The 14,548-nt window shown below is 41.4% G+C and overlaps 4 protein-coding genes across 7 annotated transcripts in view; 2 read left to right on the top strand and 2 right to left on the bottom strand.

Moving 5' to 3' along the window:
* Window positions 1–90: 90 nt before the first annotated feature.
* Window positions 91–5,942, bottom strand: LOC134180543 (uncharacterized). 4 transcript variants are annotated; one of them, XR_009970018.1, is made up of 6 exons: window positions 5,556–5,942; window positions 5,376–5,492; window positions 5,115–5,319; window positions 853–935; window positions 555–770; window positions 355–495 (listed from the first exon to the last, which is right to left on the bottom strand). XR_009970018.1 is itself a non-coding variant. In XM_062647720.1 (5 exons), exons 1-5 carry the CDS (start codon window positions 5,871–5,873, stop codon window positions 328–330), a joined length of 891 nt encoding a protein of 296 aa, XP_062503704.1. In that variant the 5' UTR covers window positions 5,874–5,942; the 3' UTR covers window positions 91–327. The 4 variants fall into 4 exon arrangements, 3 of the variants coding, with proteins under 3 accessions (XP_062503704.1, XP_062503705.1, XP_062503703.1); XM_062647720.1 differs by lacking the exon at window positions 555–770 and having other exon boundaries at window positions 91–495; XM_062647721.1 differs by having other exon boundaries at window positions 354–770.
* A 310-nt stretch (window positions 5,943–6,252) lies between these two features.
* Window positions 6,253–9,751, top strand: LOC134180541 (WD repeat-containing protein 20-like). Its single transcript, XM_062647714.1, has 4 exons — window positions 6,253–6,516; window positions 8,135–8,317; window positions 8,376–9,395; window positions 9,456–9,751. The coding sequence occupies exons 1-4, from the start codon at window positions 6,259–6,261 to the stop codon at window positions 9,615–9,617; spliced, it is 1,623 nt and encodes a 540-aa protein (XP_062503698.1). The 5' UTR covers window positions 6,253–6,258; the 3' UTR covers window positions 9,618–9,751.
* Window positions 9,752–10,333: 582 nt separating this feature from the next.
* Window positions 10,334–13,175, top strand: LOC134180304 (heat shock cognate protein HSP 90-beta-like). Its single transcript, XM_062647432.1, has 4 exons — window positions 10,334–10,611; window positions 10,695–10,901; window positions 11,084–12,052; window positions 12,168–13,175. The coding sequence occupies exons 1-4, from the start codon at window positions 10,399–10,401 to the stop codon at window positions 13,041–13,043; spliced, it is 2,265 nt and encodes a 754-aa protein (XP_062503416.1). The 5' UTR covers window positions 10,334–10,398; the 3' UTR covers window positions 13,044–13,175.
* A 727-nt stretch (window positions 13,176–13,902) lies between these two features.
* LOC134180305 (nucleoporin SEH1-like) overlaps window positions 13,903–14,548 on the bottom strand; it is a 4,844-nt gene continuing 4,198 nt past the window's right edge. Inside the window, exons 11-12 of the mRNA XM_062647433.1 lie at window positions 14,450–14,528; window positions 13,903–14,380 (exon numbers count right to left, since the gene is read on the bottom strand). Coding sequence (XP_062503417.1) covers window positions 14,226–14,380; window positions 14,450–14,528 — 234 coding nt within the window. The 3' untranslated portion in view covers window positions 13,903–14,225. The remainder of the gene's footprint in view (window positions 14,381–14,449; window positions 14,529–14,548) is intronic.

The following is a 14,548-nucleotide window of genomic DNA, read 5'->3' as shown; positions in this document are numbered from 1 at the left end:
ATCGTCGGTGGCAATTAATAGAGCAGACTGCAAGCTGTAAAGTGTACGTGATACCAAAGGAGTAGCTCAATCAACCAATTAGCATAAAGCGTGAACGGGGCTACTGCTTTCCCCCAAGAATCCTTACTATGCAGTGTGTTTTGTGTTTTGTACAAACAACAAACATCGCTGAATAGTTTAGGTGTATCATCGCCGTTGGGCAATCAGCTGTTCCAACTGCAACCGGTACACTGCGGCTCTCTCGCTGCCTTTTACGTAGTAGGTAGACAAACACATGCAAGGTGTTGGTAATACACATGTCCGTTGTTGAGTTTTCACTTAACAGCTCTAATGACATTGCAAGTTTGTACTCGGTAAATGACCCAATTTCATATCCACTCGTCTAAGTACGTGTCTGCTGGTGTCGTCTGTAAAGCGTACAGGTCCTTGACCTAGGAGGAAATCACTCGTCATCCACAGCCCAGATGGCCCCCGATAGCGGCCTCTATCGTCTCTCTACAAGAAGAGAACAAGTATTAACGTCGGACTCTGTTCCCACCTCTCAGTCTACTAACAACGAATCTGGCAGGTGGGGAAACTGGAGAACTCTTCATGACCCCCCAAGGTATGGGCACGGATGGTTACTTTGCGCTGACATGCGTAGTAAGGTGTCCCTCTAGTGAATCTGTTAATCTTCAAGGCGGGCTTGACAAAACTGACTGGCTGCACGGCCACCCGCAGCAAGGACAGCTGTAGTCAAATTCACTGTACACTGATCACGGGTGTAGAAGCTAGATTCCAGGGAACAGTGAACTGTTATTGGCATAACAATGACGTTGTTGCACGTGTAGAAGTTTGTCTGGTCTCACTAACCTCTATCAAACTCTCAACAGGAATTTCATCCTCTCCAGATAACCATTCTGAACACAGACCCACATCTTGCAGTTGCCTGATCGCTGCATCAAGAAACAAACCATTCAGACATGAACACACTCTATCTAGGGTTACAGTAATGTATGTATAGGCTATCAGTATGTATGAAGGTTACACAATCGACTAAAGCAAATTTCCTCCATGACACAATTAATAAGTACAATAAATAAGTATAATATTACAGACTCCATAGTAATTATGTCTTAACATTTCTAATGAACTCGAAATTTGAGTTGCATATTTACAAACCTTTGTTTGCTTGATCACAAGTCTTGTATAGGATTGTTAGTCTGGTACACATGTATTATAAGAACAGTTAAGGATCTTGTAGGATCTTGAACTTCTACCATGGCAGAGAGGTAGGAAACCCACATGTTTTCTTCGTAATTTTGTTCAAATTAATATCATACTACCAAACCGATCCTTCAAATATTCACTGTTTCTTTTCAGATGTGTCTATATGCACTCACCATTGGAGTAACTCTACAAGATTGTTGTCCAAATTGAAGATTTTGCCATTGGCAGTCTCTCCAACATCTTTACTTAAAAGATCGAAAAAGCCTCTTTTTCCCTTCTCGTTACAATCTTCAGTTTGTCTAAATCATTTTTTGATTCATACATGACTTTATGGAAATCATTCTCCACTTACTGTACCTGCAGCTGCCAATTCTTAGAACTATTTCTAGCAGCTTTCTTATTTGTTTTAACTCACTATCCCATCCTGTCTTCCTTGCAGTACGACCTTGCAGTACAACCTTGCAGCCGTCTTCAGCATTGCACTTACTAACTTGTGTTCTTATGACCTCTCTGTGCTCACATGAATCAGGATCATTACACGCTATGGTTATGATGATTGATTAAAGACATGTACACAGTGTACTTCCTTACTGCACTGTTTCCACAGCACTCAAGTTTACTAGTATCACAGCAGACTGGAAAGTTGCCAATTCTTTTTCCCCATATTGTAACATCAATGGCATGTTCATTTGGAGGAATGCTATAAACATCTGCACAAATCATATTGTTCCTGAGACAGATCTGGATAGTCAGTCTCTTTGCTGGCAATAAGGTATTATGCCACAAACGATATCATGATGATGCTTTTGGTGTTCCCAGAGTATTTTCTTGTTGATGGAAGTACAGTACACTCTATTTGCCACTGAAGCTCAAAAATGCTAAAACGTTAACTTGATTAAACCTTTTTAAATGTCCACAAGTATTTCTCAGTAACAATGAAAATGTCTAGCTGGTAGGTAGCTTCTGTCCTTCTATCTGATATACAAACAGAAACTGCACACTTGGAACAATGCAGCACCATATGTACATATATATGTAACTGTTCCAAAGCACACAACTGATACTGAAGTGTGGTGTCATTTCCATCAATAATTCCACACATGGCCAGAGCTTTTATCAAGATTTCATACTCTTTCACTACCGTAGCTCTTATCTTTTTGATCTGCAACAGTTCTGTCCCCTTCTTTGTGAGGAAAAGGCAGGCAGCCAATATATCTGCAGTAAAATGCTGCATGAATATAGTGCATAACAGGTCTTGGACAATGGTGCTTAGGCTAGACCAATAAATTTCTTGATGCTCGGATTTGCTGGTCCAGTTTTGAGCTTTATAACCAAATGAAAACAAAGTCTGATGTGGCATGCAATGATATTATGCTTGCTGTAAATGACTTGGTAGTATACATACATCCTACCTATGTATCAATGACTCCACAAGTCCAGTGACCCTTGCCCCATTCCACTCAGTATCAGTGTCTGTTGTTTTAGTGTCCATTCTGTTATCTCACCTTTCTATGCAGTGCAATGAAAATTGCACATGTTCAAATGTCACAAGATCCTTTCATTACTTTTTATTTTATTTTGATGGGTCCATCGGTCCAGGTTTTATGTCTAAATATCCGAACATCAAGAAATTAATTTTTTAGTTGGTCTGGCCTTAGCTGCCGCAGATTCTCATGATATAGTAAATGACACTATATATACAAACGCTACTTTGACACTATATATACAAACGCTACTTTGACACTATATATACAAACGCTACTTTGACACTATAGTAAGAAATGATAGTGTCAACTAGCTGATGATATCTACCTTGTTTCAACCACATATCAGTTTGGAGAGTCTTCTACACTATGCGGGTACTCCTTGCAGACTGGGTCTAGCTCACATCCTAACTGACATAACACAGTCTAGAGAGCGTTTGAGACCCTGTGCATGTACTGTACTCCTTGCAGACTCAGTCTAGCTCACATCCTAACTGTAGTTAGGATGGAGCTAGACATTTAGTTAGGATGTGAGCTAGACCCAGTCTGCAAGTACTGTAGTCTCGCTAGCCATGTCCCCTGGCTAGCGAGACTGTGCAAGAAGTGTACCATGAGACTGTGCAAGGAGTGTACCATGAGACTGTGCAAGGAGTGTACCATGAGACTGTGCAGGGAGTATACCATGGCGTACATGCAGTACATGCACAGACTCTACAAGGTTCTCCAAACTGTGTTCCATTTACTCTTGTGCATAAAGTGAGTATTGTACTTGCTGTACTTGCAGGAAAACCACCTTGATCTATTCTCAGCTCACTTAACTAACTTAATTACACAATAAAGTAGAACAAAAGGTGCCCACTAACTGGTGGTGACTACTGGATTCATCATAACCTAAGGAGTGTACAGTTTCCAGGGAGTGTATTCTTCCAGGTATACAAATCAATGGTCCTGTTGGTCTAGGACTATCAGGTGTCAAGAATATATTGCAGTGGATAATGTCTCCTCAATTTGTATAACTATTTTTCCTGTGTTGAGTTGCTCCTTCATTCAAATGTTGGTTTCAACATGAATTCTGTTGCAGGAAGAGAAGAACAATACGTTGTGGATATTAAAATTAGTTACTCCCAACAGCTCACTTTTTGACCTTCCCAAATAGACCACCAGGTAAGGGCAGTTTGTTCTGCTTACATTGCCAGACAACTAAAGCAATTAACACAAGAAAATACCAGTCCAAGCAAGGTGAACACTTACAATCAAGGATATTAATGGGTAGTATACATTTTTAGTAGTTATAAAATCAACTAAAAGTTATTCATGCATGTGGTCGTATGTTATTATTCCATACATGCGGGGGGGGGGGGGAAAGTCCAGATTGACTTGCTAGACAAGCTATAGACTCTGTTGCTGCATCATGTAGAGACTAGAATCAAGGAGTATTTCATTGCTGTCAACTCTGCTGTATGACCATGCAGGTAAAGTCATATCAGACGAAGCTTGAATGAGCATTATTTACTGGCCATATTGACATATGGCAGTCAACTCTGGGATGTATGGACATTGTTTCTTTGTTTCTACTGTTCAAACAGTACACTGCAACTTCAGGAAGGGAGTTAGATGTCAGTCTGGGAATTGCACTGAGAGAGTCATTACATGATAGAGACTGAAGTGTTTTTAAGAGACCTTCCACAAGATAAGAAGACTGCTAATGTTATTCATAAATACTAGCAATCTATATTCAGCACAAAAGGAACTTGTGCAAACCCTATCAGGGTTGTATTACCCGAATGGGTCACTTACTATTTGTAGAGGTAGATACACTAATCTGTTTGCGTTAGTTACAAGGAACTGAAGTCTGATAAATCTATGTCATTGTCTATTGTCTGTCAATTGATGTTGTCTGTTTGTTCTAAGGAAAGTGCACCAGAATCTGGTGTGCTATAGATTATTACTATAATGTCATCATCACCCACCCTCTAGGTAGGGTAAGTGGGGTCTTTACCCTCAACTGGGCGCCCACAAAGGTACATGTACATGTGTCCGTGTAATCCATATGGATCATTGATTGCGTGTGCTATAGATATCAATGACTACCAGGAAAGTACTGATCCTTATTGCCAACAACGATCCCCACGCCAGATCACAGAAACTCCCCATCGACAGAAACAAGTCTACTCTCACAGACAGAGCCAAATAGACAGTGAGAAAGAACCAACACTCGTTTCGTTTCATTATATTGCTGTCGCCACCCAGAATTGAACCCAGGCCATCATGGTCAGAGAACCAGAACTCTATAATATTGTTGTTATTATTATTGTTATTATTATTGTTATTATTACTTGTTATTATTATTATATTATATTATCATTGTTACTATTATTAATTAATGAGTGATTAATGAGTGATTGGATAATTGGACTGTACCTGCCACAGAACAAAGATCATCATAGCTTGGGTGAAATATATGCCAATCTTGTAGAGCAGCACAAAACACTAACAGTCTCTGAGACAGTGCTTGGTAGTAGGCACTACTGAACAAAACGTGAAATAAACTGATTTCCTTTGTTCTAATGCAAACGCCCATGAAGTGACACCAAGGCAAACCACAGATGCCCATCTCACCCTGTATCTATACAAAACATAGTCACAAAGGCGCCAAAGTTATAAACGCAGGAAAGGAATTGCCTGTGCCATGTATCGTCTAGGTATCCCATAGGGAGGATGTTTCTCTTTACTATACAAGACGTGCACTGGCGCTTTGTACTCGACCAGGCCCATCACACTGCCACCAACACCTCTAACCTACTTCAACTCAACAGTTAATTGTCAGGCAGTTTCTCTGTGCACGCACAACTGCAATGCCACCTTTCCATCTGGTATACAGCCACAATAGCCGTGAAGAGGATCGTCCACGGGAGGAATCCAAAGTCCACTTTGCTCTGTTTTGTTTCCCGTCAATAGTTGATATGCCTCGTTGATGATCGGCTCCGTGTACACACCGTGCCGCATCCATTCGTCTCTCTCTGCTGAGACGCTCTTGTATGTATCGGATCTATCGACACGGGACAGAAAGTAGTCGTAGGGACGTCCCTGACCGACGCCGATTGCATCAGCAAACTTGGATGCTGTCACGAGGAGAGAGCGACAGATAGATGGACATTCGACACTACGTTGCAACTCCATGTGCCTCTACTTTGACCAGTAATCCATAGATGTTCGATGGAGCTCAATCAACCGCCCCTAGAGTATAGCCCTCAGTGGGCGTTTTCTAAAGTCACGTGACTACACTCACGTATGTGACTACACTACTGTACTGTACAAATTTCGCAGCAGCAGCCTTGCTAGTATCTAGGCATACACGTGGTGTAACAGTAATGACTTTATTTGGAGACAGAACTCTGGATGGAGAACGCGAAGCGTTTAGCTTCGACTAACGTAAAATATAGTTGCTCCAATATAGGTTGGGGAACTAATGTGTACATTGCACTTAACCGTACACGTCACGAGATGTTCGTGCTGGGCGGCAGCGCACTTGGCTTCTTCTGTTCTTGGAAGTCCCGGATTACGAATGGCTGGATGTGAGTCCAAGGGTCGTGGCGTCGATTTGAAAACGCATTTCTCGACCCATGAAGGCGTTTATGCTCAGGTAGAGCGACCGAACTTTGACCGCGTAGTTCGTGCGCAGTGTAATACTCAGCACCTACCACCCGTGAGGCTTTCTTTCCTCAGTCTGAAGAAAGGTGGAGGAACTCAATGCACCGAAGAGCGTCTGCTATTTAATGTTGGCCGTGACTTGCTTTTCTTTCCATTCTTTGGACTGAATCAGGTAGGTCATGTTCTCTATTGTCAAACTCTAGTATTCATTTTCACATGCCAACGTTCCTGAGGTTGGGCAAGGCATGAGGTTCTTCGGAAGTTCCTGTTCTGGAATGACTTACCTTTGGAATATAGTGCTGTTGTGTGACGTCATTTAAAGCATAACTACTTGCCGAATTTCTAGACTTGGGATGTTGGGACTGAATTTGTCTTGTTTTGCCTCTAGTGTCCAGAAAGTGAAAGTGTATCTACGTTTTCTCCTTATTGTAGTAGCCATCCTCTTTCAAGCTACTAAAACATTTATACTCATTGTGAAATTGACAACTGTGATCTAATTGTTTGCTTGGTGATAGTTAAGTACTAGCTTGTTTGCTTTTTTAAAATGTGAGAGTGCAGTACACATTTCATAGGTATACTGTATCATCTATCAGTTTGGTATAGTTGCCAGGAAACCACTCAGGATTCTAGGAATTGCTAAGTTTGTGATTGAGTGTACATTGTACTTTTGACTGAATAATCTGAGCTGTCTTCTGTAGTAACTATGAGATATTTCACATGTTCTCCAGATTCTGCCTTAGGGAGTGTTAACATTTCAGTTAATGATGTTAGCAACTTTAAACATGAGATAATTCAAGGACAAGGCTGCGTTGCTTTGGCTTTCTAGGCTTCTAACCGAACATAATGTGCTGTATACTGGAAATCTTTTCTCAAAACACTGGACTGGATTAGAAAGACAAGAAGAGATACATGATGTACAAGTTCTGTAGGAATGTACGATAGTGCTGTGCTACAAACTTGAAGTTACACAAATCTCGAAAATCATTTACGTCAAAAGTACTGTGTATAGTTGTTTCTGATGAACACAATAAATGAATGACAACCTTGTATAAATTGTTTAAAATTTTTTATTTTATGAGATTCTTTGCTGCATGATTAGAGTTTCTGAAGTAGTCTTTCTATGCTTTGTGACTATTTGAAATACTCGGTGATCAGTTTGCATCGATTTTAGTGAGGCTTACGTTTTGTTTGATTTGCTCATTGTGGAAGTAGATTGTTGTTCTTGAACGTTTGTACTGTACTGGTTATGTGACTGTCTATACAGTACAAAAAGGGTTGGCGAGTTTGTTGACTTTCAGATACATTAGATAACTGGTAGCAATGACATTAATTATTTGAGTTGTGCATAGTATGTAATGAGACATACTGTACATATGATTCTACTGATAGTGTACTGTACGGTAAATATTTATCAACATCTAATTTTTGTTCATTAGTGTGCAATATAATAGTAATAGTATTATTACCATCAGCAGTGATGGTCGTCACTGCTGATGGTGTCTCACTGAATAAATAGATAAGCACATTTAGATATCTCGTTGACATAGAGTGTAGAGACATTTGTTTAAAATATTAGTAACAAGCTGGCCTCTGAAAAAATTCTGCATAGTGCCTTTCTTGAGCAGTAGGTATGGAACTATGGTCAGCGTTACTTTGGTTGTTCTTTGTTTTTGTTGTTTCATATGCTAAAAGTGTTAATTAGGCATAACCTTGAATGAAATAAAATTGAAGCAACATACAAAATTTAGATGAGGAATGCAATGTTTGTTTGCTGACTTTGTTTATGCTAGTCAGTTGATCTGACTCGACCACTGGACAGACGCGTGTACAAAGGCTCATATCCATCGTGTCACAGTTTCAACCTTTTGACTCGTTCTCAGGACAGCGTCCATGTTGTAATTGGCTTTTCTACTGGCCCTATTCAACTGTTTAATCCAATTAAACGGGAAGTCGTATGTATATTCAACGAAGACGTGAGTAACTGATGCACACGGGTATGCATCACTGCTGATCCAATTTTGGATTTTCTAGCAAACTATTGATAAAACTGAGGTAACATGTATTCAGTGGGTACAAGGCACTGAGGCTCTCTTTCTAGCATCACATCGCAGTGGTAATCTATATTTATATCATAAAGAGTTTTCTTGCAGCAGCCACGGTCCTCACTACTCGTCACCTCGCTCAGTGGGTGATTGTCTCATCTACAGCAATAAGAACAAAGTCAAGAATCCGCAGGCTCGGTGGAGCGTCAGTAAATCAGCAGTCAATCAGTTTGAGTTCTCACCCGATTTGAAACACGTAGCAATTGTTAGTCAAGATGGGTACTTAAGAGTACTCGATTACCCCGATGTTAATCACATGGTCTGTCGAATGAAGAGCTACTTTGGTGGTTTGCTGTGTCTTGCTTGGAGCCCCGATGGCAGATGTATTGCTACAGGCGGAGAAGATGATTTAGTTTTGATCTGGTCTGTTGAGAATGGACAGCCTGTGGCTCGAGGAGAGGCACATAGATCATGGATTAGTACAGTTAGATTCGATCCATACATTTTTGGGAAACTTGCTAGTTCTAGTGAAACTCCCAAAGTATGGGAAGATGGCGATGATGATGGTGATCATCCCACATCACCCGATGGTCTGATCAGTCCTCGTCCAGTACTCTACCGGTTAGGATCTGTTGGCCAGGATGCGACACTCGTACTATGGAACTTGTATGAGGAGGATTTGCTATTGAAACAATCGTGGTCGAGGGTGGGAACACGATTTGGAGTGTCTCGGACATTGTCGGCGAGTTCGCATAAATGTGCCGACAAAAGGACATGCAATAATGTAGCCACAGCTGACACGAGGCAGAAGTCGGCGAGTCCAAGTCTTACGGATACGACAACCATCAGCATTCAAGCGTTGACTCTACAAGATATAAATCTGATTACACCTACCATCAACAAAAGAATTTCAATTGAGTGGTTGACGGATTTAGTGTTTCGTGAGGATTGCATTGTCACCGTCTCTCAAGATGCTTGCATTCGCTTTTGGGCAAGGCCAGATCAATTGGTAATGTACAGTAGTAGATCGACTGGAGTTATCTCTTTTGCTATAATTTTTCTGTTGTAGAAACTACTAAATGGTGAGACAGAGCAGTCAAAAGTGATAGAGAAGATGACAGAAACAGACAGGCAGCCAAGTTTATCTGAAAATGCGATGTCTGCAAGTCATCCACGTAGTCGAACAGCAAGTGATGATGATACAAATAATTCACCTGGCACTGTTGTTTAATTTAAGCTCTTATAGAATGCTGGGGTTTCTATATGAGATAATAATTGCGTGTAGTTGCAGGGACCATTGAGTTTTGTATGTAGAGTTACCGAGTACGAATAATGAAATATTGTTGACTTGATTATTTAGTAGAATGGCAATGTTGAGTTCATGTGGAAATTGTCTGTTGATAGAGAGATAGATGGCACAATCTATACTGGAGTTAGATGTCTATTACACTGACAGCTGTAAATCATGCCAGCTGCATGATAGTGGGAGAGGGAGTCTACATGTACGCTTACACACACACACACACACACACACACACACACACACACACACACACACACACACACACACACACACACACACACACACACACACACACACACCACGCACACACACACACACACACACACACACACACACACACACCACACACACACACACACACACACACACACACACAAGGCCCACTCGCCCACTGACAGTAAACATAAAATTTGGTCAAAATTAATTTAATTAGAAGTACTGTGAGAAATTCTGAATGCATTTGAGATGCATTGGTTCTGTCAGAAGAGCTTCCTATTTCAGTTGCATTCCAATGGATGACTCGCCTATTTCCGTCCCGATGACATCAGATAATCAAATGACATTTGCACTTTGAACGCGCGCTAATCTTCGTTTCTAGAAAGCTCTAGAATGTTCCAATTGCAGGCACATAAATTGGCGCGCGCGTCGAAAATTGGACATTTTCCAGTCGAAGACGGACATACAGTCGTAGCCTGGAATTTTTCCTGATATGTCTGAAGTAGTAGATGTAGAGGTACTCCCAGACGCGGAAGTACCGTCAACGGCAGACGTTGACGCCGGTGAGAGCGCGATGGAAGAAGACAGCGAAGTTGAAGTTTTTGCCTTTCAGGCAGAAATTGCTCAACTCATGAGTCTCATTATCAACACCTTCTACTCCAACAAGGAAATCTTTCTTCGAGAATTGATTTCCAACTCATCTGATGTGAGTTGCATGTCGACCACGTGGTTTGCTATATGTTGTCTAGTGGAGTTAAACGTTTGCTCTTGGTTTTATGTGAATTGTAGGCGTTGGACAAGATTCGCTACGAAAGTCTTACCGACCCTTCGAAGCTAGATTCGGGCAAGGAGCTGTTTATTCATATCGTGCCAAACAAGGAGGAGAACACGGTGACAATCCGCGATACTGGGCTCGGTATGACGAAATCCGACTTGGTAAACAATCTTGGAACGATTGCGAAGAGTGGAACAAAAGCTTTCATGGAAGCTTTGACCGTAAGTACTGTGAGCGAGTGCAGCATGTTCACGACCACGTGGACCAGGAAGTCACGTGTTCCAATTAGTGTAATCTAATTAAGCAAAACGTTATAGAAATATAGTTTTCTAACTAAATATCTTTCCTACCCAAAGCTGGAATATGGTGCCATCTTTATAATCCTTACTGTCTGATTTGTTAGGCTGGTGCTGATATATCGATGATTGGTCAGTTTGGTGTGGGTTTCTACTCAGCGTATCTTGTAGCTGAACGAGTAGTTGTTGTTTCAAAGCACAATGATGATGAGCAATATGTCTGGGAATCAGCAGCAGGTGGCTCTTTCACTATTCGACGTGATGTCGATGGTGAACCACTTGGTCGAGGAACAAAAATTACCATTTACTTGAAAGAAGATCAAACTGAGTACCTGGAAGAGAGAAGAGTTCGGGAAGTTGTGAAGAAGCACAGCCAATTCATTGGATATCCCATCTCTCTTCAAGTTCAGAAGGAAAGAGACAAGGAAATTAGCGATGATGAAGCGGATGATGGTGATGATAGTAGTAAACCAAAGAAAGAGGAAGATGAAGATGATGCTGACAGTAGTAAACCAAAGGTGGAAGATGCAGACGACGATTCATCATCAAATGAAGACGAGCCAAAAGAGAAAGAGGGCAAGAAAAAGAAGAAAATCAAGGAGAAGTACAGCGAATTAGAGGAGCTGAACAAGACCAAGCCAATTTGGATGCGTAATCCTGATGATATCAGCAAGGAAGAGTACGGTGAGTTCTACAAGAGTCTCACCAATGACTGGGAAGATCACATGGCTGTCAAACACTTCAGCGTTGAAGGTCAACTTGAATTTCGAGCTCTCTTGTTCTGTCCTCGTCGGGCACCGTTTGACTTGTTCGAGAACAGAAAAGTGAAAAACAACATCAAGCTCTATGTTCGTCGAGTTTTCATCATGGAGAACTGTGATGAATTGATGCCAGAGTATCTCAATTTCATCAAGGGTGTCGTCGACTCCGAAGATCTACCACTCAACATCAGTCGTGAGATGTTGCAACAAAGCAAAATCTTGAAGGTCATTCGTAAGAATCTCGTGAAGAAATGCATTGAATTGTTCACTGATGTCGCTGAAGACAAGGACAACTACAAGAAGTTGTATGAGCAGGTCTGTAGCATGTGTAATGTTGTCTACAGTCAGTTTGCTTTGTCTATCTGTCTTTGCTTGTCCTTTACTGCTGCTAGAGTATAGTTTAATATAGTATTAAATATTTTGGGTTTAGTTTTCTAAGAACCTGAAGCTGGGCATCCACGAAGACAGTGTCAACCGCAACAAAATTGCTGATTTACTACGTTATCACACATCTCTATCAGGGGATGAAATGACCTCGCTCAAGGATTATGTTTCACGAATGAAAGAAGATCAAAAGGATATCTACTACATTACGGGAGAAAATAGGGAGCAAGTTTCACAATCGGCATTCGTTGAACGAGTTCGGAAAGCAGGCTTTGAAGTAGTCTACATGGTAGATCCTATCGATGAGTATGCAGTCCAGCAACTGAAGGAATACGACGGCAAGAAGCTGGTGAGCGTAACGAAAGAAGGTCTCGAGCTACCTGAAGGCGAAGAGGTCAAGAAGAAGTTTGAAGAAGACAAGGCCAAGTATGAGGGACTCTGTAAAGTGATGAAGGAAATCTTGGACAAGAAGGTAGAAAAGGTCGTCGTTTCTCAGCGTCTCGTCCAGTCTCCTTGCTGCATCGTTACCAGTCAGTATGGCTGGACTGCCAACATGGAACGAATCATGAAGGCACAAGCTTTACGAGACAACAGCACAATGGGATATATGGCAGCCAAGAAGCATCTCGAGATAAACCCCGATGACAGCATTGTGCAAACTTTAAAGAAGAAAGTAGATGCTGATCGCAATGACAAATCAGTCAAGAACCTTGTCCTGCTTTTGTTCGAGACAGCTTTACTCTCTTCTGGCTTCTCACTAGAAGATACGAAGACCCATGCAGGTAGAATACACCGAATGATCAAACTAGGACTGGGAATAGACGAGGACGTTGAAGGTGAAGATGCCGATTTGCCACCAGAGGATTTGCCTCCTCTCGAGGGCGAAGATGAGGATCAATCACGCATGGAAGAAGTCGATTAGAATGACATGACTGACTGTAGGTTGTTAATTGCAGCTTTGAGATAGTGTAGTATTGCACATGAGCATGAGCACTTGTACTGCTGCTTGCATGTTGCTTGAATTTGGGAATAATAGGAATTGTGTTGGAATTCAGTTACTTTCCATGGTCTCTTACCCATGCTTAAAATTCCAAGGAAGTTGCCGTAGTGGGAAATGTTCTGCACCACAACGAAGTGTAGAGAATATCAGGCATGCGCTGTGCTCTTCATTCTAAATGGTTTCCCCCCCGGTTTTCATACCATGATGGCTTCATGAGACCGGATGGTCAACAATAATTGTAGGCCACGTGAAGGAATGTAGTTAATTACTAGGACAAAACTGAACTTGTATTGTCTTGTTTGTGAGACACTTAGGATTTCCGTTTAGCAACACACATCTGTTGGGATCTAATTGGTTACGTACAGATTGAGAACAATGGAGGCTTGATATGGTACACTAATCTAACACGTGAATCTAATCCTAATAAAGTACAGATATCCTAGATAACAGTTTTTGTTATTGTATTGTCTCTACGTGGCACACCAGCTGGGTAATTCTAACTATGGATACACAATCACTGCAATCACTCCAAGCCTTATCTTATATCTTTTAAAACCTACGTAGTTGCTTCGGGCAAGAACATTCCTGTGGCTCACATGCTCATAATAGACTGTCAACCACAATGCAGAATGTATCTGTAAAAGTCAGTCTGTGTCATGAATCCCATGATATGTTGAGAAGTCTCATCTTGCCATCCAACCTCTTGTGCTGTCTAGCAGATGGGGCGAGATTATATCTGAACAACTGGATCACTGGATCACTGCATGAAAACATCCACCTGGACACCTCAGAATACTTGCAAACTACACAGCTGCAGTACAGTAAAGCAAAAACACCCTTGTAAATATCCACAAGGAAGTGCATCACATACTAGACTGCAATTCAAATGTCATGCGCAACCCAAATTTGTAGTTTAGTTTGCAATGGAACTATTCGCTTGTATACAGCCAGACTGTGTGCTCTAGTGTTTGACAATCTTTCACTAAAATACCGCCTAATGGAATAGGTCAAACTTTATCTCTTACAATTGAATCGGTTTCCTACTAAATCCTATAGTAAGAGTAACACTGTCTCGTTGAAACATGTCCTCATCAAGTGGCTGACCTACCACTGTGGGTTTGTTGATGCAGATGCAGATGCAGATGCAGATGCAGAACCTAGTGTTGATGTTGTGAGGGACGGGCGTGTTGCCAGTGGTGACACAACATGGGCATCTCCCTTCAGTACAGCTGTGCACTTCCAATTTTCTAAGTAGTTTGCTGTACAATAAGAGTTACTGTTACCAACAACAATCACTTTGGTATTTTGTAAAACGAGTTTATACGTACCCCTCCAGAGTCTTACGCAGCCATCATCTCCTGATGATGCCAAAACTGTTCCAGTCACATTCCATCGTACACGCCACACCTGCAATGACATAACAAAAT

This window comes from Corticium candelabrum, chromosome 5, assembly GCF_963422355.1.
Source record: "Corticium candelabrum chromosome 5, ooCorCand1.1, whole genome shotgun sequence".
NCBI classification, from domain to species: Eukaryota; Metazoa; Porifera; class Homoscleromorpha; order Homosclerophorida; family Plakinidae; genus Corticium; species Corticium candelabrum.
The sequence above is the reverse complement of the archived record's forward strand: the minus strand, read 5'-3'. Positions and strand labels throughout refer to the sequence as shown.